The 25,872-nt window shown below is 34.7% G+C and overlaps 1 protein-coding gene across 1 annotated transcript; it reads left to right on the plus strand.

The window, feature by feature from the left end:
* Positions 1-4,464: 4,464 nt before the first annotated feature.
* Positions 4,465-25,061, plus strand: LOC126700061 (protein EXPORTIN 1A). Its single transcript, XM_050398041.1, has 32 exons — positions 4,465-4,775; positions 6,322-6,438; positions 10,138-10,230; positions 10,351-10,422; positions 11,058-11,165; positions 11,242-11,324; positions 11,775-11,913; positions 12,003-12,071; positions 12,166-12,243; positions 12,420-12,482; positions 12,570-12,614; positions 13,319-13,426; positions 13,527-13,628; positions 14,432-14,635; positions 15,241-15,300; positions 16,513-16,623; positions 17,212-17,309; positions 17,616-17,724; positions 19,015-19,080; positions 19,261-19,359; positions 19,445-19,525; positions 19,659-19,748; positions 21,125-21,210; positions 21,292-21,372; positions 21,458-21,640; positions 22,147-22,213; positions 22,715-22,825; positions 23,033-23,140; positions 23,221-23,358; positions 23,468-23,605; positions 23,721-23,825; positions 24,476-25,061. Exons 1-32 carry the CDS (start codon positions 4,677-4,679, stop codon positions 24,596-24,598), a joined length of 3,234 nt encoding a protein of 1,077 aa, XP_050253998.1. The 5' UTR covers positions 4,465-4,676; the 3' UTR covers positions 24,599-25,061.
* The last annotated feature ends 811 nt before the right edge of the window (positions 25,062-25,872 follow it).

The following is a 25,872-nucleotide window of genomic DNA, read 5'->3' on the forward strand; positions in this document are numbered from 1 at the left end:
ATTACCAAAAATACCTTTGAAACCCAAAAAATAACCAAAATACTCCCGAAATCCAAAAAATTACCAAAATACCCCAAAAACCCAAAAAATTACCAAAATACTCTCAAAACCCAAAAAATGATTAAAATACCTCTGAAATCCAAAAAATTACCAAAATACCCCTGAAATCCAAAAAATGACCAACATACCCCCGAAACCTAAAATTTACCAAAATACCTTGAAATAAAAAAAATGACCAAAATACCCCCCAAAACCCAAAAAATGATCAAAATACCACTAAAACCTAAAAAATGACCAAAATACCTCTGAAATCCAAAAAATTACTAATATACTCCTGAAACCCAAAAAATGACCAACATACCCCCGAAACCTAAAATTTACCAAAATACCCTAAAACCCAAAAAATGACCAACATACCCCCGAAACCTAAAATTTACCAAAATACCCTAAAACCCAAAAAATGACCAAAATACCCCCCAAATCCCAAAAAATGATCAAAATACCCCTAAAACCTAAAAAATGACCAAAATACCCTCAAAACCTAAAAATTACCAAAATAATCATGAAACCTACAAAATCACCAAAATACCCCCCAGAACCCAAAAAATGACCAAAATACCCCTGAAACCTAAAAATGACCAAAATAATCACAAAACCTACAAAATGACCAAATACCCCTAGGAATCCAAAAAATGACCAAAATATATCCCTGAAACCTAAAAATTACCAAAATACCCCCAAAATTCATAAAATGACCAAAATATCCCCGAAACAATAAATTTACCAAAATACCCCCGAAACATAAAAAATGACCAAAATACCCCTGAAACCCAAAAAATGACCAAAATACCCCGAAACCTAAAAATGACCAAAATACCCCCAAAACCCAAAAAATGTCCAAAATACCCCTGAAACCTAAAAAATTACCAAAATAATCTTGAAGCCTAAAAATTAAACAAAAGAACACTGAAATCTAAAAATAACCAAAATACCCCCGAAACCTTAAAAATGGCCAAAATAACCCCGAAGACTAAAAATTGACCAAAATAACCTAGAAACCAAAAAATGATCAAAATACCCTCAAAACCTAAAAAATGATCGAAATATCCTTGAAACCTAAAAATTAACTGAAATGCCCCTTGAAACCTAAAAAATGACCAAAGTACCCCTGAAACCTAAATACGACCAAAATAACCCCTAAACCTTAAAATGATCAAAATATCCTTGAAACCTAAAAAATGACCAAAATACCCCAAAACCTATAAAATGACAAAAATGCCCCTTAAACCTATAAGTCGATAAAAATACACCCTAAACCTAAAAAATTACGCAAATCCCCCTTAAAACTAAAAAATGACCAAAATACTCTCTAAACATAAAAAATGACCAAAATACCCCCTAAACCTAAAAATGGGTAAGATACCTCGGAAACCTAAAGAATGATTGAAATATCCCCAAAACATAAAAAGTTATTAAACGACCTCCAAAACCTAGAAAATTACAAAAAATGGCCCCAAAATCTAAAAGTTAATGAAACACCCCTAAAACCTAAAAAAATAGTGACATTCCCTCAAAACCTACAAAATGACTGAAATACTCTTAGAACCTTTAACTTAACGAAAATACCCTCGAAACATCCAAAATACCCCAAACCCCTATTTTTGTAATTTTAGAGGCTTCGGGTGTATTTTGTTCATCTTATAGGATTAGTGGTATGTTGGTCATTTTAGATATTTTGAGGGGTATTTTGGTCGTTTTATAGGTTTAGAGGTATTTTGGTCGTTTTAGGGGTTTCATGGTATTTTTGGTAATTTTAGAGGTTTTAGGTTGTTTGTGGCCATTTTAGAGGTTTTGGGTTTATTTGGGGCATTTCGAAGGTTTAGGGGTATTTTCGTCACTTTATAGGTTTGAGAGTATTTTGGTCATTTTTTAGGTTTCATGGGTATTTTGGTTATTTTTTAGGTTTCGGGGGGCATTTTGGTCATTTTTAGGTTTCTAGACTATTTTGATCAACTTTTTAGGCTTCGGGGTTATTTTGGCCATTTTTTAGGTTTCGGGGGTATTTTGGTCATTTTTTAGGTTTTGGGATTATTTTGGTCATTTTTTAGGTTTTGGGGTTATTTTAGCCATTTTTTAGGTTTTAGATGAATTTTGGTAATTTTTAAGTTTCGAGGGTATTTTGGTCATTTTTAAGTTTGGGAGGTATTTTGGTCATTTTTTGGATTTTAAGGGTATTTTGGTAATTTTTAGGTTTCAAAGGTATTTTGGTAATTTTTTGGGTTTTGGGGGTATTTTGGTCATTTTTTAGGTTTTTGGGTATTTTGGTCATTTTTAGGTTTTGAGGGGTATTTTGGTCATTTTATGGATTTCGGGGGTATTTTGTAGGTTTTGGAGGTATTTTGGTAATTTTTAGGTTTCGAGGGTATTTTGGTCATTTTTTGGGGTACGAGGTATTTTGGTCATTTTATTGGGTTTTAGGGAGTATTTTGGTCATTTTTAGGTTTTGGGGGGTATTTTGGTCATTTTTTGGGTTTCGAGGGATATTTTGGTCATTTTATGGTTTTCAGGGGTATTTTGGTCATTTTGTAGGTTTTGGGGTTATTTTGGTAATTTTTAGGTTTTGGGAGTATTTTGGTCATTTTTTTAAGTTTAAGGGGTATTTTGGTCTTTTTTTAGGTTTTAGGAGTATTTTGGTCATTTTTAGGTTTAGATGTTATTTTGGTCATTTTCTAGGTTGAAGGGGTATTTTGGTAATTTTAATGGTTTTGGGGGCATTTTAGAGTTGGGTGATTTGTAGAAATGATAGTTGGATCATAATTGGTTACCCAATTAAAACCCAATAAACATTAATGTTAATTGGGTTTAATTGGGTTAATACCTATTTAACCCAATTAATAATTGGATGGGTTTGGGTCTCATTTAAGTGAGCGGGTTTGGGTGGGCAAATGAGTTTGGGTTAATTTTACCACCCTTAGATCTATTTTATTCATTGAGGAGTTTCTCAAATGGCTAAAAATATAAAAAATACGTTTCCACTTAGGATATGCTAAGTAAAAGTTGTTGACCATATCGATATTTGGAATTATTAGAAAATCAATACTTTTTTTTTTCATACAAGCCAAATAATATATATATTCATTTTCGACATACAATCAAATTAAAAAAAAAGGGAAAAAATAATTTTTTAGAATATGATTTTTATCGAAACAAACGGAACCTTAATTTACTTTCTATGATAGAATTGTTCTATTATTATTATTTTTAAACATTGTTATAAAATAAAGTGTAAGAGACTTAAACAAGTTCATAACAAATATCAAATACATAATATGAGTCAGCCTATAATACATAACATATCCCTAGTTTTAACTACCTCAACTGATCTTGCTATTGCCGGCCATTTAGATAATTTAATGGTACCTCCCTAGGTACTAGTATGGTTGAAGGGGAGGGGAGATGTTTGGGTATCAAGTAGGACATTCTAAACATCACTCCAAAAAAAAAAAAAAAAAAAAAAACTCACATAAACATAATACAAGAGGCAAGATATTTATTTATTTTTATTTATATTGATTTAAAAGAAGGCAAAAGACGATCTTAGAAAGTGTATGTTTTTGGCATCAGCTTATGGACTTTTTGCTAATTGCTATTTTTTCGAAAGTAGACTAAAATATACTTATACTTTTAGAAAAGTGAGGTTTAAAATAAACAAAATAATGTTAAAATCTAAGCAAAAAAGTCATAACACAAACTTGAGAGAAGTGTTTTTTTTAAGAAATAACTTGAGAGAAAATGTTGTGTCTATAATATTTTTACAAAAAATTTATAAGTAGTAAGTTATTTATGGTTCTAATTTGAATCCATTATTGAAATGACTCTTTTTTGTCTACCGATAACTGCTAATAACAAACTACTATTTAAAATTTGTTGTGAAAATATCGTGGTAGATATTTCATTTCTCTAAACCTCGAGGTAAAAAAAAGAAAAAAGAAAAAAAAAAAAAAAGCCATACATAATACCTCGTTGTCATAGTGGCATGCCTCTCCCAATCCCATCCAATAGTTTATTCTTCAGTCTCCTCCTCATTGTACACATACGGAGTAGTACTCTCTCATAAAGTAGTAAAAATTCCATAAAACCATTATTCCATGACAACTTGTTGACCAACAAAAGCCCATCTTCTTCTTAAACCCCTTTTTAAAAAGACAACCAATAGTGCAAACCATTTAAGCCATTTCTACACTCTAGGGCCCCAAAGTCGCTCTCTCTCTCACGCACACACAGTTCACTCTCACTCGTCATCACTCGCAAACAGGAGGGAAAGAAAATTAGACAAAGCGTCCATTTTTTTTAAAATAAAAAAAATAAAAAAATACCCAATTATTTTAAAGTCGCTCTCTTAAAACTCTGCTTCATTTTCAAGCTGTCTTTTATATGTATGTGTATATATATATCTCTCTCTCTTATAAAACCCCAGCCTCACTTTCTCTCTTTCTCTTCCTCTCCTTTAAACTCTTTTTTGAACCTCTTTCCCTTTATCTCTTTCTAGAATCTTCTTCTTCTTCTCTCTCTATTTTCTAGGGTTTTCGTCTTCGGTGCTTTGGCACTGCTCGGAACGTACGTTTTCTTCTCTAGGGTTTATCTGTGAATTTGTGTTGTGTGGTGGTTTTTCGGCGATGGCGGCCGAGAAGCTTAGGGATTTGAGCCAGCCGATCGATGTGGCTTTGCTAGATGCCACCGTCGCGGCCTTCTATGGCACTGGATCTAAGGAAGAGGTGAGAGATTGCTTTTTTCTTTTTTTCTTTTTTGCCTTTTTCTCGTTCTGCTCTCTCTGTTTGGTTCGCAGGAAAATTCGAGGGAAAAAGTTAAACTCTAGAGAGTTCTAGGGTTTAAACTGTGTTAAAGAGTTTACTTCAAAGGAGTTATTTGAAACAGTCACTCACTCTCTTTTTAGTTACTCTCTCTGTTTGGCTCGTATGAAAGTTAGGGGAAATGGAGGGAAATTTTCATTTTTCAATTCTTTAGGGTTTAATACTTATAAACCTTTGCTACCAGTGTATTTAGGGTTAAGTTTGGGTGTGTTTTCTCGGGAAATAAATTAGGGTTTTAACTCCTAGTGAGAGGCATTGTGATCTGGGCTTTGTGGTTCAATTTCTGCATATTGAGGTTGTATTGTTTTGCCTTCTCAAACCCTGTGTTATGTTGCCCATAAATTAGGGAAACAATGATTGGAATGTAGTAATTGTTCTACTATTTTGTTCTTTAGAATATAGAAAGTACATTTAGTCTGTACGAATTATTGTGGAAAATGCAATTGAATTAATCGGACTTAACATAGTTGGTGTTATTGTTGTGCTTTCATTTTCTTGCTCACTGTTTGGCTGCTAAGAAATGTAACCTGTGGGAAATTACATTGCGTCTTTTTTTATTTTTGGTCCTGGTTTTTCGTAGTTCTTAAAATAGTGACTAAACAACGCCTTCTCTGAATACGAGGAATTCTGACTTTTAATTTCTAAGCCACTTACTTATACTAATGTAGGGCAAAGTAGCGCGTTCCTTTTTTAATAACCCATTATCATTATCTTTCATAAGTCAAGTAGGTGAACCTATGCCTTTAGTAGTGTTTACAAATAAGAACAGCCGGTTAAGCAAACTGGCCTTAACATAGCAAATGATGATTAATATGTATATTGATAAACTCTGTTAATGATTTTTGATTTTTGAGAAGGACTCTTTTAAAAGAAATATTTTGACTGATTTATTCTTTAAGGTGCTTTATGTTTTCTGTCGTGAACATAGAGTAATTCCTTTCATGTGAAATAAAATCTCGATTACTTATATATAAAAAAAAGAAATATTTTGAAAGATTTTCTTCTACTTGATTATGTTCAAGGAATCATTTTTCACTTATGAGTTCTTTTTGGCGGGAACTGTTGCAATTAATTGGCTTAAGATTTATGCATCCATATTTTTATAAATGAAGTGTGATGTGATGCCTTGACAAACTTACATTATTCTTTTACACCTTTTTGGTTTGCTTGCTAAACTGAATGTTAATGTCTTGGGCTCAATCACAACATTTATGTCAATTGGTAAATTTTTCTTCAGTTGCAATCATTGTAGAACTATCATTTACTCAAATCTGGAATGTTATTTCTGCTGGTATATTGGTCTTTAATCTGAATGCATGGTTTTTTGATATATGGATATTGGAGTGAAATATAGGCTTAATTTTGTATTTTCACTATGCGTTTTTTTTATTGTGTGTATATTTTTTTTCATTAATTTTTTATGCCCTTCACACTCTATGTTGGTGACCAGAGGACTGCAGCAGACCAGATTTTGCGTGATTTGCAAAACAATCCAGATATGTGGCTCCAGGTTATGCACATTCTTCAAAATACAAAGAACCTAAACACCAAGTTCTTTGCCCTGCAGGTTAGTTGACTTATTGCAATAACAACTTGTACCAGTAATGCTTTTATTGCTTAAATTTGAATATTCTCAATCATAAGCATCTATTGTAGGTCAAAGGCATTCTACGGAGTGCCATACGTTTTAGGTCATTAGGTGAGATTAAAATGATTAGATATATCGGCATAATTCACTGGCATGATCGTATCTCTTTTAGTAACCATGGATCATGTGTTTGTAATATATGTGACTCAGGAAGAACAGCTTGTTCCTGGTCAATACCAATATCTTTGAAATAACTCCTGTTTCTAATTGTTTAGCCATGAGTGTCTCTATTGGAACACTTGCCTAGATTTCTGAAAACCCTATCATGTGAGATGAAATGAGTCCCCTGGTTAATTTGATATGTTATTTGTTATTTATTATTCTTTTGCATCCTGTGGTTGTTGGACAGTACTCTAGCTCCATTTCGACAGTCTTGCGAAGATTGTGGAAAAAAAAAAAGCAGTCTGGTCTTTAGGTTGTGTTAGTTAGTTAGCTCCCAGGATTCAGAAATGGTGGCTGAATGTTAACTTAGTTGGATCTATGGAGTTGTATCAGTGCACAGAATAGAATTAATAAGTGGGACGAAAGCTCTTGCTATTGGAAATGATAACCCCTAGAAATGATTGTCAAGGAACTTTAGTGGTAATCAATTAATACTTAGGCTTGTGCAGTGTGAGTCATCTCAAAATTTTAGTTTTATACCAATGGAATGCTTGTATCAGTAATGTTAGCTTCCGGAGAACTGCATGTTGAGCATTGGATTTTGCAAATTAATGGTTAACAAGCTTCTTGTTACTATAAGTTGTAAGAAGTTTTATAGATGAACCAAGAAAGAAACGTTCTTTTAACACTTTGATGCTGTGTGCTGGATATTTTTTTGGAGGGGAGGGGGGGGGGCATAAAAGCTATCACTTAGGGCACGTTTGGTATACTGTAATAGACATTGTAATGTAATAGATATTCTTATGGCATAACTATTTAGTTGTTTGGTTATGTTTTTATTACAATGAATAGCTATTTCTTATAAATAGCTATTTTTCAAAATGAGGAATAACTATTCCTTATCAAAAGCACTGAATATCTATTCGTTCACCTTATGTAATAACTTTTAAAAAAAATTTCCCAAAAAGCCATTAGTTGCGATATCTTCAAAAGGAAAGGAAATAAATTTTCCTTGTTAATTATTAGCTTTATTTTGAACACCCTAAAATAAGTGTATTTTAGGAAATTTGACTTAAAAATGATTTAATTACACATTTTTTTTATACTTTACTAAATTGTGAATGCATATTCAGAATTCTATTCCTAAATGGTCACCAAACTAATGAATAGTAATACTTATTACATTCCAACTTAATGTATTCCTTGTAATACTTATTCTTATTCCCATATAATAATCATTACAGTGTACCAAACGTGCCCTTATTTGGTATATATTTTTTGAAGGACATGTGTGTGAATATAAGTTATGCATTTTTCAGCATTTTCATGCTTTGCCTTTTTCTTTTTTTTATACATCTTTTTGCTTGCATAATTAGAGTGAAATGATGGTTTTGTACTTCTAATTCAAACATGGTCTTTTCCAAATGCTGGCTGGCATGGCAATATGTTACTATTTTTGAGAAAAGATGAGGTCCTGTGAGAGCATTGGTTTTGGGAAATTAATTGGTTGATGTTTTGGCTATTTGGTTTTTATTTTGACAAATGGGAACTGGATTGAATCATACGAGAGAGGGCTAAGAGCCTAGATACTCAGATTTCTTACTTTTTTTGTTTGTAAGCACATCAGTTTTTATACTTTCGTAATTTTAATTTTGCTTGAGAAAGAAAGAATTCACCTTTTTCTACCTTTTGAAAATAAACTTTCTTTTATCCATCAACATAGGGAAGGACTTTTGAATAGGAATATCATGATCACGATAGTGGAGCCAAAGTTAGAGAAACTGGGTGTGGGTCTTTTTGTCAAAATTCAATTTCCTTGCCTCTTCTTCCCTGTTTATCGTTATTGTGGTTACTGTGACTTTGATATGGAGCTAGAGCTTTTATCTATGATGAATGTGCTAACTATGAATATGATGTTGGTGTGGAATATATCATATATGACAATGGTGGGGTGCTGACTATTTCTATTGATTGGACATGTTGTATGGGCTTGGTAGAATATCCAATTGCTTTGGTTTAAATTAGCCAGAAAATAGCTGATCTATATTTTGTTAGAAAGGTAGTGATGTGGATACAAGATATAGGCTTCCAATTACACAACCTTATGGATGTAGACCTAAAAAGAAGACGGTTTGACCAACGTGGTTTCAGTTAGCTCAATTGGTAAAGAATCTCATTGGTGTTTTGGCCGCTTTGCAAGAGAAATCATGATGGACTGGATGCCATAGGTTTGAAATTCCTATTGTATCTATTAAAAAAAGAGGGAGTAGACAACTCCACCTACGGCATTATGGATGGAGCTTGCTACTAATTGGGCCTTAAGACCTAAGCCTGATTAATTAAATGTTTAGGATTTATTTATTTAATTGGTTTATTTTCTTTTCCTATTTGGCTTAGGAGTTTAATTCCTTTTCTTACTAGGGTAGTAAAATTATTTTCTATTCCTACTAGGATAAGAAGATTGCAACTCTATTTAAGGAACCCAGGGTTTAGTTTTATTTTACAGTTTAATTGATTAATAAAATAGCTCATGGAAATTTTCCAATGGTCTGGTGTTAAGTTTAACCAACCTTAGGTGTCTAGGTATTTTTTTATCTTTTATTTTCTGTTCTTCGATTTTGTTGTTGCGTCTGTGTTCAATCTTTCCACAACCTATCAATGGATTCCTTCTGCACATGGAGTAGTGCTTCATCAGTATTTTTCTTAGATCTGTTGGTAGTTTTGTTGATATTTCTAGTTTTGTAAAACTTTATCTTATAAGTTTTCTCTGTGTGACGTGGCATATGGGCCTTGGACCAAATGGCACCTCCCCTCATAGATAAAGGCGTGTGGGGATGGGGTCATGGATCAATCTCAGTAATGTGTATTTGTATCTACCTGTAAATTTATTTGTTGGGTAAAGCTTCATGGAAAATAATGTATGCCATCTGCTTGGAAATAAATTGCTATTAGGTCTATCGGATTTATGCATTTGAATTTCACATATAGTGTATGTAGCTAAATGAAATAGCTCATAGGCTTGCCTGAATCCAAAAAGATTCCACAGTCCTTGTGCATGATAGAAAATACTTAAAAGGCATCTTAGATGTTCAAAATACTAGCCTTGGACTCGAGATCTTTGACTCTACCCTTGGCCAAAAGGCCTTCTGACACATGTACAGATTGGTCTTGCAAACCCACACGGGGCAATAAGATCTCATATAAAGTCTCTGTAGAGCCTATACAGGCTTAATTGTTAATGTTGATGATTCTAAGATCACTTCTGTGTCTTCATATCATCTACTTAGTGACTCTTGGCACAATTGCATCGACGTTTTTAATTTGTTGCATATGCATTCAACTGGCTAAGTAATGGTTTTTGCTTTTGTTTCTGAAAAACTAATGCATTCTACTTGAGAGAGAATATTTCCTCTTGAATTTTAGTTGTTCGAAAGGGTGTTAGAATATTTCCTCTTGAATTTGCAATTATTATTCTGAATGCTGATCAAAGTATGTATTTCTGTGCTTCTATACCAGGTCCTAGAAGGAGTTATTAAGTATCGGTGGAATGCATTGCCTGTTGAACAGCGAGATGGAATGAAAAATTACATATCTGATGTCATTGTGCAGGTGCAGCTCATATAGTGATATTTTTTCTCCCCAGGAGAGGAGTTTCGTTAGTTTGCATCTGTTGGCATCACATGCTTTCACAACTATATTTCTTCTTACTTTTTAATTTTTCTTGCACAGCTTTCTAGTAATGAGGCCTCTTTTCGAATTGAACGACTGTATGTCAACAAACTCAATGTTATATTGGTTCAGGTAGAATCTGCTTTATCCCCCTAAGTTTTGTTTAACGGATGATAACTGTAGCCCTTGGTATTTTGTAATTTGTTGTAGCAAGCATGCATGATGGTTTATGACATCTGGGGGATGCTTATTTTATTTTATTTTTTTGGATGGAGGCATGTTTTGCTTGTTTGTAGCTGAAGCTGAGCAATAGTGACTGCGTGCTCCTTTGCAGTCATCTTTTTGTTAAATTACCACTTGTTTCAACAACTTTAGTTGTTAGGAATTGGTGAACTTAATCATTTAACTATAATTCTAATACTCCCACTCATGTGTGGGTCTAAACTCCCCCTTAATAAGTGAGGCCCACGTTGGATTTTTAACATTTTAAATGGGAGGTAGAGTGGAGTTAGGGATCGTACCTAGGACCTCTTGCTCTGATACTATGTTAAATTATTGATTATCCCAAAAGCTTAACCTGTTAGGAAATGGTGAATTTAATCATTTAACTATAATTCAGACACTTCTAATTGAGTTGTAGATGTTGTGACCTTGCATTATAATTTTTCCTTCACAAATTCTCTGTTTAATTAATTCTAGCTTTTTTTTATATGAATATAAATTGATTCTAGTTCATGTTCTAGTAATAATGTGTACTCAATATACAGATTTTGAAGCATGAGTGGCCAGTTAGATGGCGAAGCTTTATTCCTGATCTTGTTGCAGCAGCTAAAACTAGTGAAACAATTTGTGAGAATTGCATGGCTATATTAAAAGTAAGTCTATTGATCTATTCTTATTCATTTAATTTGGTTGTGGAATATGCAAGTAACTTTGGCTGTTGTCTTACAGCTTCTAAGTGAAGAGGTTTTTGATTTCTCGAGGGGGGAGATGACTCAACAGAAGATCAAAGATCTTAAGCAATCATTGAACAGGTAATTGCTAGATGGCTATATTGTGAAGTGGTATTTTAGGTTGTTGTTTCTCTGGGTTTCTGTCTCCTTTGCATCTACTGCTTTGTAAGTTGTGAGGGCCAATATATCTCGAACTTGACAAGTTCTGCATATTTGGGGAATTTTTTGAATATTTTGTAATTGAATTGTCAGAAGTCAGTTATTTTTAGATCAGCCTGTTCTTTAATGCCCTATATCTTCAGGTTGAGCTTTCAAAGTACTATCAATATCTCATCAAAAGACACCATATCCATTAACAGTGTACACTGTATCCATTGACAGTGTTATATGTGCAGAAAGACCATTAAATGTCAATTTCTTGATTTCATTGAGCTTATCTTTTTTGTTTTTGATATAGTACCTTTAAATATGCAACTCACTTTATATGTCTATCCATCTCTTATTGACAAATGTGTTTTTGTTTGTTTATAGTGAGTTTCAACTCATTCATGAGTTATGCTTATATGTTCTATCGGCATCTCAAAGAACTGAGCTTATACGTGCTACATTGTCCACATTGCATGCTTTCCTTTCATGGATTCCCTTGGGTTATATTTTTGAATCACCATTGGTATGTACAATCTTCTTGCGTAGTTGACCTTTTCCCTATGTAAGAAAATTATACTGGAACTTACCTCCCATGTTGTGTCTGTGTCTTAGCTTGAGACACTCCTAAAATTCTTCCCTGTGCCAGCGTATCGGAATCTTACCCTTCAATGCTTAACTGAGGTGTGTTGTTGTTCGACTGTAATTATATACAAGTAATTATAGTTTTTTATTTGGAATTGTTGAGCAGCCTCTGTTTATTTTTTTGTTTTTGCAGGTTGCAGCCCTTAATTTTGGGGACTTCTACAATGTGCAGTATGTTAAGATGTATAGTATCTTCATGGTGCAGTTACAGGTGTGTCTGAGCATAATTACTTCTACGGTTTTATCTGCAAATGAATGTTTGACAATTAAGATTTGTAGATATACTAAACATTTTATTCTTCTAGTTTTTTAATTTTTAACTTCAATTGTTCTTCTGTTTTCTATTTTTGTTAGCTTGAATTCTTGGGTCTTTTTGATGTTGTACAGGTTATTCTCCCCTCTACTACAAACATCCCTGAGGCTTATGCACATGGAAGTAGTGAGGAACAAGTGAGTGCTTCTAATTTTAGAGCTCGAAGTCTAATTTTCCTGTGCTCGTAACTAAAGTATATATATATTTTTTTGTTGTAACTTCAGGCATTTATTCAGAACTTGGCACTGTTTTTCACTTCATTTTACAAGGTAAGTTTCTTTTCCCCGGTCACGTGGGACTATATTTATAATAAAATTTAAGCCATTTTTACATGAGTGCATCTGAAATTTGGGCTGTATCTTGACAGTTCTTACCTTGCCAGTTGCATATCAGGCCATTAACTTAAAAAAAAAAAAAAGCATATTGGGCCATTTATTCTTAGTTTTTCATGTAATTTAGAGAGGCATAGGACTGCACTCGAGATTTTCTTTACTTACCAAAAGGAAATCCATATAGTTAGGAAACACTTGCTATATAATTATTTACAATTATGTTTAACTTTACATGTAATCATGAAAATGTGCTTTGCCTCGAACTGTGCAAATCAAGTGCACAATGGAAAAGGTGAGCGTGCATGTTTGTGTGCTTTTTGAACACTATGTATGCACACATGATTGTTTGTTTGTATCTAAATTCTAGGATTTTTTTTTTGTTTCATGTTTATTTTCTTTGTTTGGTGTTAATATTATTTCATCTGCATTTCTTGGCTGACTTCCAACTGTTTATATGATTGCATCAGGCCATCATCACTCTGTTGTTTAGAGTTATTGCTTCACTGAAATCTGTTAGGTTGAATTGAATACATTGGCATGCCGTCATCACTTCTAACCATGATTATTCCTTGAGCCTTTGATTACCATGTTGCCTACTTGCATTTGAGAACTATGCAGCTGATGACCTTCACTTTATGCAGTTTCATATTCGAGTGCTAGAAGCTACTCAAGAGAATATAACTGCTTTGCTAATGGGTCTTGAATATCTTACTAACATCTCGTATGTGGACGACACTGAGGTTTTTAAGGTATGTGTTTCTCTCTCTCTCTCTCTCTCTCTCTCTCTCACATGCTCACTAAATTTGCAAGGTTATGATATTGTTTCCACCATACCATATGATTGAACAGGTTTGCTTGGATTACTGGAATTCCTTGGTTTTGGAACTGTTTGAGTCACACCATAACATTGATAATCCTGCAGTAGCAGCTGCAAATATGATGGGACTGCAGGTATTAATGATATGTTCAGATGATTTTGTTTGTCCCTTTGGCATAAGAGGGATCCTGCTTGAAAATTTGGAAAAACTATTATGAAGTTACATGTGGCCGACCATGATTAGTTTGTTGAGGATATATAGTTGACCTAAAAGTTTTGGGACTTGGGCTGGGTTGTTGTACTATCACAAAGTTAAATCTTAGTTTATTTTCTTCTTTTAACACTTGTGGTGTGTTCACCTTCTCATACATGCGTTTTTTTTTTCTTCTTATGTGGCCCCTTTTTTTATTTGCTTATGAGCCTTTTTAATGGTTTGTCCTTCTCACTTCTCCTCTTTTACTTTTCTTGTTCACATTCAATGTGAAATAACGGGGTGATCTGTGTGTTAGGAGGAAGGTGGACTGTGCCCAATTTTTTAGTAACAAGATGTTGAGAAGAAGATTTGTCCACTGACATGTAATATTAGTACTTAGAATTCTTCTTCTCATCTCGGGATTGATGCAAACCATAATTATTCTTTTCTTTTTGGGAAATTCACTAGCAGATTTGTTATCCATGGGTTTCTAAAGTCCGGCTTAAAATTTCAGAACCCTAAATTGGTCTGGGAGGAGAAGCTTGTTCCTGATTTTCTTTCCTGTAGGAGGTTTCATGTTCATTTTTTCTGTAATATGCGTGTTTATGCAAACATTATTGCCAGTCTTGTGAACTCATACAGTTATATAACTAGAATTCTTTTGTATGCGACACAAGCCAATCTTTCTCTCACTATCATGGGTCATATAAAGCCTTATTGGTTTATTTGTAATTAATCAATCAGATGCCGATGCTTCCTGGTATGGTTGATGGCATTGGTTCACAAATTCTTCAGAGGCGGCAGCTTTTTGCCATTCCAATGTCAAAGTTAAGAATGCTTATGATTTGTCGAATGGCTAAGCCTGAAGAGGTTCTCATAGTTGAAGATGAAAATGGGAATATTGTTCGTGAGACCATGAAGGACAATGATGTTCTTGTTCAATACAAGGTAATAAACCACTTTTTGCTGGTATCTGAATATAGACTTTGATATATATAGGCTCTGGATATGGATGTGCATCTCCATTTATTTGAACCCCATGCTTTGCAATAGCCTAGCTGCTACCCATCTCCCCCACCCTTCCTCTTGGAAAAAAAATATAAAACTGAAATGATGTGCATTCTTGTTATGATGCATTTTGGATGAATAAGAAGTTCTAGCTTGTCAAGAACTATGGTCCTGCACAAGTATTAGGCAATGGAATCTTTATGTTATGTTCGGTGCATATAGGAAGACAGAGTATAGTTCTATTACTAAACACAAAGAAATATGTTGCCCCTTAAGATATCTATTGATATATATATTAAATGTACATGCTTTGACTTGTAATAATAATCAATCATATGGATATTTCTGTATCTTATTGGTTCACTTTGCAGGGGTCAAGATGTTGACACCCTGGCTTTTCACCATGAGAATATTAGTTGAATAAAGTAGTTGAAGAAAATAAATATTAATTTAACGTTTTAAGTTATAGTGGCTTGTACATTGGATTAATCATTATGCATATTAAAATATCTGTTTCTATGGTTAATCAAAGTTCTCTGGTGCAGATAATGAGGGAGACTCTTATCTATTTGTCTCATCTTGATCATGAGGACACTGAAAAGCAGGTAAAGTATTATGATGGCAGCTGTTATTCTAATTTGCTATCAGTAAAATTTTATTAGAAAGAGGTGAAACCTAATTATACAAGTTGTATATGAAGAAATCTTCTAAATAAATAAAATTGGATATCATTGAGGAAACCTACAAAACAAAGAGGAGACATTGTCAATTGCATTAAACCACTCGTATGTTGCTAATGGCAGTTGTAATTTCTATCTCTCTCTGAATCATAAGACACAGATACTGTTATGCTGTGTCTCTCTGAACCATAATGGTGGTGGTAACAGCATGGAATTGTATCCTTAAACAGCTGTGAACATATTATCCTTTTTTGCGGTCCAATGATGAGAATGAATCATGATCTAGCTGGTTTCCAGTTAGTCATATTGTTGAATAGGCAATTTGATGCAGGACAACCTAGGCTTCCCACCTAGATTAGTCCTACCGTAATACCTTAGGCTTCCCACCTAAGGTGTTTGTTGATGGTGAGTGTGGGTGTGGGATGTCAGTCGTGATTTTGGTTGCTGAGAGGAGAGATCGGGTTTGGGCTCTGATACCAAGTTGATGCAGGACAACCTAGGCTTCCCACCTAGATTAGTCCTACCGTAAAACCTTAGGCTTCCCACCTAAGGTGTTTGGAATCACCACCAAACAATTCAATGAAAATAATCTCAATAATAATAATAATCTGTAAAATACAAAAGGAACCGTCTGAAGCTTTATATGCAGCTTCCAGGAATCATAATGATAAAGATAAACTCTTCTAAACAAATCCTAAACAATCTCAAATACTAGTACGATAATCCTAACAATCTCAAATACTGATCCAATACTAAAGATAAACCCAAATAAAGATAACATAAATGATAAAGATAATCTCCACAGATGTGTCATCGTGTGGTGTCCGCACCACAATTGTTTCCGATCTGTAATAGGAAAAAATATTTTATGGACCAGCAACTGAATGTATTAATCAAAATATGTATTATTTCATTTATTAAATTATTATTATTGTATAATTATCTTCAACATCTCCCCACCATGAGCCACTAATCATCCGTCACTCCCCTTAATAAAAAGTCGAGTCCTACACAGGGGTAAGACCGTTTTGATCGAGTGGTTAAGATGTAACCCAAAAACTGGTGCATTTGACTGTGAATAACCTCCTTTATGATACACTAATGTTGGTGCTTCTCTCTTTGTTCTTGTATACACAGATGTTGAAGAAACTAAGTAAGCAATTGAGTGGCGAGGATTGGACTTGGAACAACTTGAACACATTATGCTGGGCAATAGGATCTATATCTGGCTCCATGATGGAGGAACAGGTATGATTTACTCCACGTTCCTAGAAAAGAAGAGATTGGTTCTGGATTTGTTATGATGTATGAGAATTGTTTGTTTGAAATGAAATCTTGCTCCTCTCTTTTGGTAGTAATGTGTTATGGTAACCCTGCCCATATTCTTTCTATGGTACCTGTATTTTGTGAATGCTACCATTGGATTTTGTGAACTATCCATTATACACTGGTAGAATGGTTTATGGTAACATTTCAACCTATAACCATCTGTTGTTTTTCAAAAATGTTGTATACTTGGATAAATTTAATGGACGAAATATCTCCTAGTCTGTTCAAGTTGATATTTGACTAGTGTGGCATGAGGAGAGCATGTACCTTATAGTCTAACTTTGGGCTTGGCATAATATAGGAAATAAACTCGTTGATCTATTATTTCTGTCAAACTTTTCCTATGCTAGAAAAACATGCATACAAGAGCCATTGATTTTTCTGATGCAAATGCTGTTTCCATTTTGTTGTTACATTTATCCATCAAACATGGTCCTTTTCTTCCACAATATTTGTATGGGTTCTAAATATGTCTTGACATTTCTGACACCTTCACTATATTGGCAGGAAAACAGATTCTTGGTGATGGTCATTCGTGATTTATTGAATTTATGTGAAATCACAAAAGGGAAAGATAATAAAGCTGTTATTGCTAGTAACATTATGTAAGTATTCCTGGTGCAAAAGTTTATTGGGCATCTGCAACTGGCTCCTCCACAGCTCCTACAGTTACCCATTAGGCATACCACATTTTGGTGCTTCCATCATGCTATTAGAGTAATTTTTTTAAATGAAATCTCTTAGTTACTTGTCCATTAGGGTAATAGTGAAGTTTCTGAGTACAATGGCATGGTATGCCTTGATCGGTAATTGGGGGAACCAAGGACAAACTGATTGTAGGGATTATGTTCTATATTTTTGGTATTTGTTGTTGCCTGTTTCAGATTTGTAATTGCCGGTTTTCTTGGCAGGTATGTTGTTGGGCAGTACCCAAGGTTTTTAAGAGCCCATTGGAAATTCTTGAAAACTGTTGTGAATAAGTTGTTTGAGTTCATGCATGAGACTCATCCAGGAGTTCAGGTGATTTTATTTTATGATTTTTAATATCAGGATCTAGATGTTGTTGCACCTAATAAGATGAGAAATTGTGTAATATATCAGCTCAGATGTCAACAATAAGATTTGGAATTTAATGTGGTCATACTTGTTTAAAATTTGTGAAAGTTACATGTCCCATTTTTAACTCTTAAAATTTTTAGATATGGAAGCTTTTTTTGGAAGGAGTATTGTTCTTTATGTTAAATATGATGCCTTGAGTAAATGTTAAGGTAAATTATATATGACAAATAATGATAGAATTGCATTGATTCCTAAGGCATAACTAAAGTAAGCACTAGTATCAGCATGTATCTGCAATTTTGCAGTGTTTACCCATGTTATGTTTTCAGTTCCTCTAATGTTCTCTTACGCTTAAGTATGGTTTTGCTTTGAGTTCTTGATAATTGTAAAGTTTCATGTTCTGGTATAAGATGCTAAGCCAGGGGCTAGAAGTAAATGAATGGGAGGTTCTGCATACATTCTTTAAATCTTTGAAAGCCATGAAAGATATACATTTTTAAATTTATTGCTGTTTTTGGCTTTTTTTTTTTTTTTTCGGGGGGCGGGGGGTGGTTGTTGTCAAGAAATTATGTATTAAGTCTATATCTATGTGTTAAATGAGCTGTGGGGATTTTGTATGTGAACAATGCCTATATCCACTATATATGACAGTTTGACTGCGTGTATGTCTGTATTTGTATCCTTGTCCCAGATGTGTCTGCATAAATATTGTACTTGTACATAATGTAGAATGTCTCTGTGGATAGTAATGTCGCATAAAAATTATGTCCTAATTTATTCGACAAAATAGAAAATGATTCCTGAAGTACAGTCTAAAAGTAGAAGATTTACTGTTTCTTTTCTATCTCCACCCTTCTATTACCATTTTGTATAACAATGGTCTTATTAGATTGAAAGCTTTGGACTGAATTAATGTTGCCATATATATATATATATATATATAAATTGCATGGATTCCCCTTAAAACTTTCCTTAATACCAAATATTTGCAATTTGTGGTGTGTCTGTGCTGTGTCTGATTTCTGAATTGTCTAATTTAAAATTAAACTTATGTTAATGAGTTGGGGATTCCCTTTTTGAACACAAACATTTTCAAAGATATGCCCAATTTTCAATCTGTCCTATATCCCCCCCCCCCCCCCCCCCTTTTTTCTATTTTTATATAAAATTATATGTTATTATTTTATTTGTGTGTTTTTTTTTTTTTTGCATGTTCTTGCTTTATAAATCCATGTATTGAATTCATTTCAGGATATGGCCTGTGACACATTCTTGAAAATTGTTCAGAAGTGCAAGCGGAAGTTTGTAATTGTACAGGTAACATTTGCTTTAGAATTTTCTAATTTCAGTTGGTGTTGAAAACCTTGTTTATTTCTGGTACGGTGACCCATGTGTTTCTATTTGGCACTGTGCTCCCCCCATGCGCTTGCACAAAGGAGAGGGGGGGGGGGAGTGGAAACTTACTACACATTGATGATATGTGTCTCTTATTCTCAGGTTGGAGAGAATGAACCATTTGTCTCTGAACTTCTAACAGGCCTTCCGACAACCATAGCTGATCTTGAGCCACACCAGATTCATACGTTCTATGAATCTGTATGTATTTTATATGTCCTTACTAAATCTGTTAACAGAGGATTTATGCTAAATTTTACTGTTTCTTTCTATTTTTTATTTTCAGGTTGGTCACATGATACAAGCGGAATCTGATCCCCAGAAGCGGGATGAATACCTTCAGAGGTTGATGGAGCTCCCAAATCAGGTTTGTTTTGATTTGGAATTTGCTTGTCCAACTCTCTCTCTTGCACACACACACAGATACACTCATACAATTTGCACAAGATGTCTTCCTAGCTTGTTGCTTAAGCTATTGCATGCCATTTCTTTTGATGCAGAAATGGGTTGAGATCATAGGGAAGGCGCGTCAAAGTGTTGATTTCCTGAAGGATCAAGACGTAATCCGGACTGTGCTTAATATATTGCAGGTGTTGCTTTCTAATCAACCTTGAAACTTCCATTAGATCTATTTGATTGTTGTTGTATGTAAGATACACATATAAACTAATCTATGAAGTTTTTTAATGGCTTTAAGAGGCTCATTGGTGCTTCAGATTAAATTTTAGTAATGGCAATTCCACTCTTTCGATTGGGCCCTGCCCCTAGCTGATCGGAATGTTTGGAGGAGTCTTAATCAGGGAATGGCAGGTATACAGCTTGAGAGTAAAGCCTGTCTTGGTTGTGGGACAAGGGAACGGTTAAGGGGGTGCATCTGAAATATACTTGATTGACGCTGGTTTTAAAATCTCTGTTCATACCCTTGTGTGCATGTGTGAGATTGGGCTAGTTTTATTGTGCAAAATTTTATTTGATTCAGTCATGTATGAGTTTCTTGTGGAACCAGTATGGGGTCCCTCCCCCCCCCCCCCAAAATAGTTTTTGGTTTTCTTTATTTTATAATGTCAGTGTCAAACTGAAGAGGTTTGTCTTGCTGGCCTCATGCGATCCATGAGGTGTGTGTGTAATGGGGGAGCTACACTTGCCTGGGGTATAAGTCAAGGCCCTCTTAAGAGTCCTGGACACCAATTTTAACCAAAAAAAAAAAAAAAAAAAAATTCAATGAGAAGTGCGGTTTCTGTTGGGCTCTTTGGAAATTGTGGAATAGAAAGTTATGTTTGAGTGTTGTTTTTACTAGTCTTGGCTTTTTAGGTATGGGCAGGGTGAGGATTGGTGGGTATACCGGGTGGCTTGGTTGTGGGTAATATTAAGTGGGTTTTGAAATGATGCGCCACTCTGGATGTGGTTGTAAACTCTAAATGCTGTGGGAAGTGGCATGTTCTCCTTGCTGTATTACAGTAATGCACAATAGGACTCCATGTCCATGAATGGGGTAACTTCTCTTGCAGAAATCTTCCCATCGTTCTCGAAGTATTCTTCTGTCTTCCTCTAGTGCCACGTTTCATTCTTTGACTTTTAAGGTTTAACCTGTTTTTCTCACTTACCAGTTTGTTTAATTGTTGGTAAGTTCATTGTCTGATGGATAATGTCTTATTTCGTACTTTTCAAATTTCAAATGCTCCTATATGACCGTTTTTAAGATGCATCTAAGAAGCTGTGAATTTATACACAACCCTATTGAGAAAAATATATTGTACTAATTTTTGTTGCAAATTACCTTGTTATTGTTTCTATTAAGAGCCTTCTCTGAAGAATTTTTCGTGTTGAAGAGCCTTCTCTGAAGAACTTTTCGTGTCCATTCAACTGAGTGTTTAATTTGTTACTGTGGCGTTTGTCTGACAGCTTTTTTGTTTTTTAAAGTGCCTCTTGTGGAGTGTGTTTTGAAGAAGTCATTGTTGCTTTGCAGACAAATACTAGCGTTGCCAATTCACTTGGAACGTATTTTTTATCTCAAATTTCTCTGATCTTTTTGGACATGCTTAATGTTTACAGGTATAGTTATCTACATTTATGTTTATAAAAGTTGGTTTTATTGCTGGTATTATCTAACGAGTGTTTAAATATTTGTAACAGAATGTACAGTGAGCTTATATCAAGTAGCATTGCAGAAGGAGGGCCCTATGCATCTAAAACATCCTATGTGAAACTTTTACGGTAACATTTATGTTGATTCTCCTTTAGTTTGCCATGTAAGGCACATATCTTGTTTATCTTATCTTCAATATGATCCATGAATCAGGTCGGTTAAAAGAGAGACTCTTAAGCTTATTGAGACATTCTTGGACAAGGCAGAAGATCAACCACAAATTGGAAAACAATTTGTGCCCCCAATGATGGATCCCGTTCTTGGTGACTATGCTAGGAACTTGCCAGATGCTAGGGAATCAGAAGTTCTCTCACTTTTTGCCACAATAATAAATAAGTACGCAATCTTCTTCTCATGGTGTTGATTATGCAACTTTCCTTGTATTTTGTTTTTTAGATAACTTTTCTTGTATTTTGTTAGGGAGACGCAAATGTGTTTCACTTGCAAATGACAATTTACTTGACTACAATTAATGATGGCATATATGCACTATTTTGAGTTGGATAAATAATTTTTTTTTTATATTAACACGCCCCCTTCCAATAGAATTTGGAGGTAGAGATATTGGTGTACATGTTCAGAGAATAGCGTAATTCTTAATTCTGTTGTACATTCAAATTTCCTTTTCCTATTTTAAGCCTTATGTCAACTGAACTTCAGCACTAAGGATTTCTGTGTTTTATTTCTTGTTCTAGATCTTCTGATCTTCTTGTTATAGGGATAAATTGACATTCCATCACCCTTGCAATATTTTCACTTTATTCTGATCCCTTGTTGCCTTACTGGGAGGCAGAGATCGTTTCTTATCTTAATGTTTCATTCTCCCCATCCTTCATATGTAGGTATAAAGCTGCAATGATTGATGATGTGCCTCGCATATTTGAAGCAGTTTTCCAATGCACATTGGAGGTCAGGATATAGCTAATATATTTTCTTGTTTAATATATCTTTTGTGGGGCCCTTTTAGAGCTCGGTGTTGATCACACTTTTCAACACAGACCAAGATGTCCAACCAGTGTATGTGGTAATTACTTTACTACATAAACTGGTTGAACATTTTGGACTGTATTAAAAAAAAAGCTTTAAAATGTTGCAAGTTCTCTCATGTAATATCCTGATATTGGTTTTTCTCACCATTTTGTTTTTATATTGGTTATTTATTTATTTATATATTTTAGAGTTTATGCAACCTTAATATTAAATGTCTTACCAACTGTAAAGAAATACTTTTGCATGTTTTACTTGCACTAGGCTATGTGGCGACTGACGTGTTGTTTCTAAAGTCCTTTGTGCGTTGGTGATATGTATCATAGTGCAAATTATTTGAAACCATTATGTGTAAATTTAATTTTAAACTGTATGTCGTGCTTCAGTTGTTTGGCTAACATGCTAAGGATCTTTGTGCCACAGATGATCACAAAAAATTTTGAAGATTACCCAGAGCATCGGCTCAAGTTTTTTTCGTTACTTCGTGCAATTGCTACACATTGTTTTCCTGCATTGATTCGTTTATCAAGTCAGGTTTGTGTTAAAATTTTCTTGTGTATCCGTCTTTTCACATTGTTTTTGAATCCCTGATATGATTAGTATCTCTTTTATGAGGTTTCCTGTGTACATAATTTTTTTGCTTATTTTTTTCGTTTCATGTTATTATGTTGTTTTAACTCATTCAAATGAGCTAACTTATTCTTGTTTCTCTCTCTCTCTCTCTCTCTCTTTGTTGTCCAGCAACTGAAGCTTGTCATGGATTCCATTATATGGGCATTTCGGCACACAGAAAGGAATATTGCTGAAACTGGGCTGAATCTTTTATTGGAGATGCTAAAGAACTTTCAGGTGTTGTTTACTTATTTTATTGGAAACCTGCTAATGTTTTATACTGCGGGATGCTAATAGTATTTTTGGTAAATTTTCAGAATTCCGAGTTTTGTAATCAATTCTACCAGTCATACTTTTTGCAAATTGAGCAAGAAATATTTGCTGTATTGACGGACACCTTTCATAAACCCGGTTTCAAGTTGCATGTCTTGGTGCTACAACACTTGTTTTGCCTGGTAATTATCTCATAATGCCTTAAATAGTTGAGAAGCATACAGTTACTATGATTGATTCCCCCCCCCCCCCCCCCCCCACCTTTTTTTTCTTTTCTTTTCTTTTCTTCAGGTGGAGTCTGGTGGGCTGACGGAGCCGTTGTGGGATGTTGCCACAGTTCCTTATCCATATCCAAACAACACGATGTTTGTTCGTGAGTACACAATAAAACTTCTGAGCACTTCATTCCCCAACATGACTGCAGCAGAGGTATATCGTAAAGAAGTTTGATTCCCCCCCACCCCCCCCCCCCCCCCCCCCCCCCCCGGCGCGGGGTTCCTTTTTCCCTCGATTGCATATGACTAATTTGAAAGGGAACTTTCAGGTCACGCAATTTGTGAATGGACTGTTTGAGTCAAGAAATGAGCTCTCTGCATTTAAAAATCATATAAGAGACTTTCTTGTGCAGTCAAAAGAGTTTTCAGCTCAGGTAAGGATCTGTTCTTCTCTGCTATATTCGTCCTTTTAAAGATTAAGACAATATTAGTTTTCGTGTGGTGATTGAGAGTTTCATTTTTGCACAAGTCACTTGAGGCAGTGCTTATTTCTAATTTTAAAGCTTATGATCAAACGATAGGTTTATATAATATAAACTATAAAAGGTTATAATGGAAATTGTGGAAATTTCAAAAAGTTAAGTCAGTCTCAATGGTATGAGGGACCAAATTAGTTAACCAAAAAGGTTCAACTCAGGAAAATAGTTTGTGCATTACAAATGTTGCTTTATTTTTTAAACCAAGTGATGTGGTTCTTAGTTGTTACCTTAAGCGAATAATAGCCTTGTGTGAATTTGGTTTTGAGTAAAATAACATAATTTACTCACTAGTGGATGGTTAAAACATCCATAATGTTAAAATGGAACAATTAAGTGTAGGGGTCATATTTGGGTTTTTATTTTTTAAAAGTCCAGAGTAAGGCTGTTTGAAATATATAATAGGCTTTGTAGTTTACTTGGTGTTTGGATTTGTGATCTGGTATGTTTTGCTGTGAACAATTTGACTTCTTTGTCCTAGCAATATTTTTTACTTCAAATTGTACTGACAATGGGTGTGTGTTCTGTGAATGCTTATTTTCGTGCAGGACAACAAAGACCTTTATGCAGAGGAGGCTGCTGCTCAGAGAGAAAGAGAGCGACAGCGGATGCTTTCCATTCCAGGGCTGATTGCACCCAATGAGATACAAGATGAGATGTTGGACTCATAAATGGCTGACGCTGATGTGAATCTAATGTCATGGACTTCTATAACTCAAGAGTTGCAAGTGGGCACCTTGATTCATTTTTACCAGATTCTGTGGATAAGAGCAGAAAAGAGCAATTTTCCCTATGTGTCCCTCCTGTTCCCCAGAGTTTTCTTGTTGAACCTTGTATAAATCAGTAAGGTACCTGGGTGCAATGGTTGGGCTGCCGGCGATACCGCCTATTGGTGGCTGTGTGTAGGTTATTTAGTTACTAATGGTAGGGGGATAAAAAGAGTCATTATACGGGTTTTGCTGGATCCAGCTTAATATTTGTATTGGCAGGATGAGATGCAGACAGTTTAAATGGCTCATTTTCAAGTATTGATGATTCATCTTTAGGTGTAACGTATACTAACCCTGGGGGGTTGTGTAGAAATTCAATCGGTTTTTATTGATAGAATGTGATATGTTTTGGTGTTTGGTTTAAGGGCTTCTTTCTCCCTACTATTTAAAAGTTTTTAGTGAACTCCCAAGTACTGATTGCACTTAATGTATGGCATTCTATTGCTTCTGATTTTATCATATTAATTTGGGGTTTTTTTTTTGACATTAATATTAGTCTGGACTCTAGAGTTCTTCAAATGTCTATGCCTTAAATCTGTCAATTCAATAACTGGTGTATGTAGTCACAGAAATTCAAGCAGATTGGAACTCTGAAGGACTAAATGTCAGTTAAATATTTGGCATGCTGTTTCGTTATTATTATTTATAAAAACTCAGTGTCTTTGTGGTTCTGAGTAGTTCCTATCATTCAGCCTGAGAAGAAAATTTATACCCTAGGTGGAAATGGAGAGGAGAGACCGTGGACTATGGGAGTTAAAAGAAATGTTTAGAGGTTTAAGCCAGGAACAAAATATAATAGATAGGTTGGACGGTGAAGAAGCAACCTCTGAAAAGTAGGGGTAGGGCTGTCCACGGGTCGGGTTGGCTCGGGTTTGGGCCTGACCCGGACTCGACTGATTGGATCAGGTTACCAAAAGTGTGACCTGCAACCGACCCGTTATATGGGTCAGATCTGGCGGTTCGAGTCATTGGTTGAACGGGTCGAATTCCTCTGGTAGGCGGGTTTGGGTTTCGAATTGGGCTAAATTTGTGAATTTGAATGAATTTTTTTTTAACTCATCTTTGATCCAACAAATCAAATCAAGACAATTAGGGTTTCATATTTGAATCCAATCACTTGGTCTGTTTTGATCCCCTAATCTTTGAATCAAATAGAATAGTATAGAATCAAGCAC

The sequence above is a fragment of the Quercus robur genome, chromosome 9, assembly GCF_932294415.1.
Source record: "Quercus robur chromosome 9, dhQueRobu3.1, whole genome shotgun sequence".
Taxonomy (NCBI): Eukaryota; Viridiplantae; Streptophyta; class Magnoliopsida; order Fagales; family Fagaceae; genus Quercus; species Quercus robur.